This window comes from Lotus japonicus, chromosome 4, assembly GCF_012489685.1.
Source record: "Lotus japonicus ecotype B-129 chromosome 4, LjGifu_v1.2".
In the NCBI taxonomy this organism is placed as follows: Eukaryota; Viridiplantae; Streptophyta; class Magnoliopsida; order Fabales; family Fabaceae; genus Lotus; species Lotus japonicus.
In genome coordinates this window covers 36,119,078-36,122,929 of record NC_080044.1, presented here as the reverse complement: position 1 = coordinate 36,122,929, position 3,852 = coordinate 36,119,078, and the positions used below count along the sequence as shown (strand labels likewise).

The window sequence follows — 3,852 nt, the reverse complement described above, 5'->3', positions numbered from 1 at the left end:
ATACCCTTCACACAGAGACAAGAAACGGCGACAGGAACGAAACCAAAGAGCCCACTGCAGCCGCCATCCACCAACCCGCACCACAGCCTTGCTCCTCGAACACCATTACCCCATCTGAAAGCAGTATCCCTAGAATAAAAGCCAAACCAAAGCCATCCGAGAAACCCACAACCACACCCCTCAGATTTGAGTAGAGCATCAACCCAAAACCACCAAAAAACCAACCAGCCATACCCCTCAAATCTGATCAGAGAGTGAAGCAAACACCAAGGGAGAAGAGTGCAGACGAACAGGGACTAACGCACAAGAAGAGAGAAGCCGAAGTTGAGGAAGGAGAAGAGCGCCGACAGTTGGAAGCCACGACTCCGGTGGATCGAGGCCGAGGAAGCACAGCTGAAGCAACCACGGTCGCGCCGCGCTCACTAGATCTCAAATGTCGGTAGCCTTCGTCGGATCGGACCGCACCACCACCAGCCGTCACGTGGACGCATCACCTCGACGTTGGCACGGCGGCGACGCAATAGAGACGAAAGGGGTAGAGACGCAGCGCAGAGCAACATCAACCCGGGTGGAGTCCATCACCGAGAAAGGAAGAAGGATGAGTAGCCAAAGGTAGGAGAAGGAGGAGCCCCCACTCCATGGAGGGGTAGGGGCGGCGCTGCACACCCAAGCTAAACCCCAGCAGAGCTGAAATTGGGGTTTTTAACGAGAGTAACCTTCCTTATCAAATTACCAATTAACGAACGACAACGTTAGATACCTACTAAATTAAAAGCATCTCCATCAATCTAATTAACCATGGTAGAAAGATAATTTTTACTATGCTTTGTTTATTATTGAAGTGTTACTCTGGTATCTATTAAAAATGAGAATTGAAATAGAATACAATTCAATTTACTATTTAGAATGTAAAAAATGTAAATGATTAGATTGTAAATTATAAAAACTTAATTGAGTATGTTTTTTTTTTAAAAAGCCAAAAGATATCATTAAATAAGCACAAGCGGTGCTTAAAACCATGAACAAAGTACAAAGAATCAAATAAACAAGCAAATAAAACATCAATACAATCCAAATTTTGAACTAAATAAGAACCCTGCAATAAGATTAGCCTAGAATCGCCCAAAAGAAAAGATAGGAGCTAAATCCCTTCATAACACATTCACTTAATTGGGTCTGTTATCCCTAGAGTAGTGTAGCTGTTGTTGTTTGGGCCTTTGGCCCTCCATATTATATAAAAAAGAAAAGACTTTGTTATAATAAAAGCATGACAAATTGAAACAAAAAGTATAAAACTCCTCCACTTTCGAATTTGAAATTGCCTTATTATTTATCTATCTAACTTTCCGTCATTTTGTTATAATTTTTACATTTACACTTTCATGCTTTCATTGAAAGTCTTTTATGTAAGTATATGGGAATGCTACTATACCCCTACTTACTTTTGTGATTGAGAATCTTAGTTAGCATCATACACAAATCAAAATTCATTGGTTCGGTTTTGATCGATTGTTAGCAAAAAAAAATATTTAAAACTGAACCGAACCAAATCGATGATGAACGGTTTGGATCGGTTCGGTTTATCGGTTTCACAACTTTTTTTTTTGTCATATATCAATTACACAAATTTAAATATAACAATGTATAAAAATGGGAAATCAATAACTCAATCATAGCTTAATCCATAATCCATAATCAACAACTTAAAAACTTAACAATGCAGAAATGCTTAATGTATTGTTTAGTATTATTACCATTACAAATTAATAATACAAAACGAAATGTTAATAAGTCTAACAAACATAAAAACATAAAAATTCTAACATACACAATATTTCTTCAAAACATTTCTTAAATAAATACACACACAGAGAAGCATGTGACTTGTCCAGTCATCAAGCTCTCTGAAGAAAGTCACGTGAGACACGTGTGAGGGAGCCACATCAGCTTCTCACGTTAGTTTTCTCACGGAAGGCAATCGGCAGACCAAAAACGACATGTATAGTTGGAGGACGTTTTTTTGCTAATTTTAAAGTTTGGGAACGATTTTTGCAAGAAGGCAATAGTTGGGGGACCAAAAGTGCAATTAAGCCTTTATATTTTTAAGATTTAAGTTACATTCGAACCTTTCCGCTCAACACTTTTAGATAGATATAAGAACATAAAAATATAAATAAGCGATATTATAAGTGACGTGATAGAACACCGTAACAAAAACAATGGCTTACGCCATTAACCCAAAACAAAACTAACAAAGCTCCTTGCTTAGGAAAAAAAAACACAAAGTTCCTACTTAACAATATCCAAATTATTTCAAAAAAAAAAACAATATCCAAATTAAAAGTCATTTCAAAAAAAATTATCCAAACAGAAGGTTTTACCATTGTGGTTGCGATGCCGTTGCGGAAACTCCAAGCAACTGCAGTTGCGGGCGGAAATTTAAAACCTTGCTGAGTAAAGTGATCCAAAGGCTGCTACAGATTGAACAAGGGAGAGCCATAAAGATCTGAAGGGAGGTAGTTCATAGGCTGGGTAACAGTCTCTCTATGAAGGAAATTATTATCACCCAAGTGCATGTTATCTGGATATTGGAAGGGGTAAACAAAGCCACACTGTGTCACATCATGAACACCATCTGTTTGACAAAAGGCCAAGTGAGAGGTTGAAGTCATCTTGTTAAGATTAGAAGCTTCAACATTGAAAAATGATTCCTGATTCTGATTCTCTTTGAACATCTTTTGCATGAAGAGTACCTCAGTGTCAATAGAATCAGAGGGATCTAGGAATTCAAGGTTTGCATCGTAACTGTTTGATGAAAGGTCTTCAAAGAGTAGTAGTGCTCTGTTCGAGACAGAGGACATGGGAGAAGTTGTGGGATTGGTGCAAGTGAGAGTCTTGCTTCTGATATAGTCTTCAAGTATGGAAGAGTGTGGTTTTCCATTAGAGCTCTGTGCAGCTTTCTTGTTCTTTCTGTTTGAATTTAGCCTCCTCTTAGTTGCATTCCAGTGGTTCTTTACGCCGTTCTCGGTTCTTCCTGGAATAAGGTTTGCTATATCAGCCCAACGGTTTCCCATCTTGGCATGGGTAGCTACAAGGACCTTCTCTTCTTCTTCACTCCAACTACCTTTCTTAATGTCAGGGCGCAAATGATTATACCATCTCTCGCGACATTGCTTGCCAGCCCTTCCTTCTAACATATCACCTATTTTACCCCATTTTGTTTCCCCATATTGATTCACCAAACTAATCAATTTCATGTCTTCTTCATAGGTCCACTGTCCTTTGATCAAAGGCATAGAAGACTCTTTCTTAGTACTCCTTCTTCCAACCCCTTTCCCATTGATGGGTGTAACATCCATGACTGTCATACACAACATGGGGTTTTGGTTGATGCTTGTGCACTCCAAAGGCTCTTCCTTTGGCAAAAACTCATCAACAAAGCATGACTCTTGAGTGTTGGGCCAGAGAAGCCCTTGGGTCGAACCGCCAGAAAAAGGAAAATTGGAGAACTCCTCACCAAAAACACTTGCAACATTGTTGCTCCTTGCTATGTTATTCTCTACTAGTGGCTGGTGAGAGAAAGAGCTATGTTGGTTCCATAAGAACATATCTATGGCTGATTGATCCATGGGAAATTTTCTCTCCTTCATTTTTTCATGTTAACACCATCACTTCCTCCTCTTACCCTAACTTACATGAAACGAGAGTATATACAAATTAGTGAATGAACAAATTTGCAGGGAATCAATTATATAGATAGCTTCCTAAATAAACAAATTTACTGTCAATTAACCTTTAATATATGATTATCTTAATTTGCATATAATAATTCTGAGCATTTATATAAGTAAA

The 3,852-nt window shown here is 38.5% G+C and overlaps 1 protein-coding gene across 1 annotated transcript; it reads right to left on the bottom strand.

Annotated features, from left to right (window-relative positions):
• Positions 1–2,474: 2,474 nt before the first annotated feature.
• On the bottom strand, positions 2,475–3,629 carry LOC130712682 (transcription factor MYB119-like). The gene has a single exon (XM_057562502.1). It carries the CDS (start codon positions 3,627–3,629, stop codon positions 2,475–2,477), a length of 1,155 nt encoding a protein of 384 aa, XP_057418485.1.
• Positions 3,630–3,852: the final 223 nt, after the last annotated feature.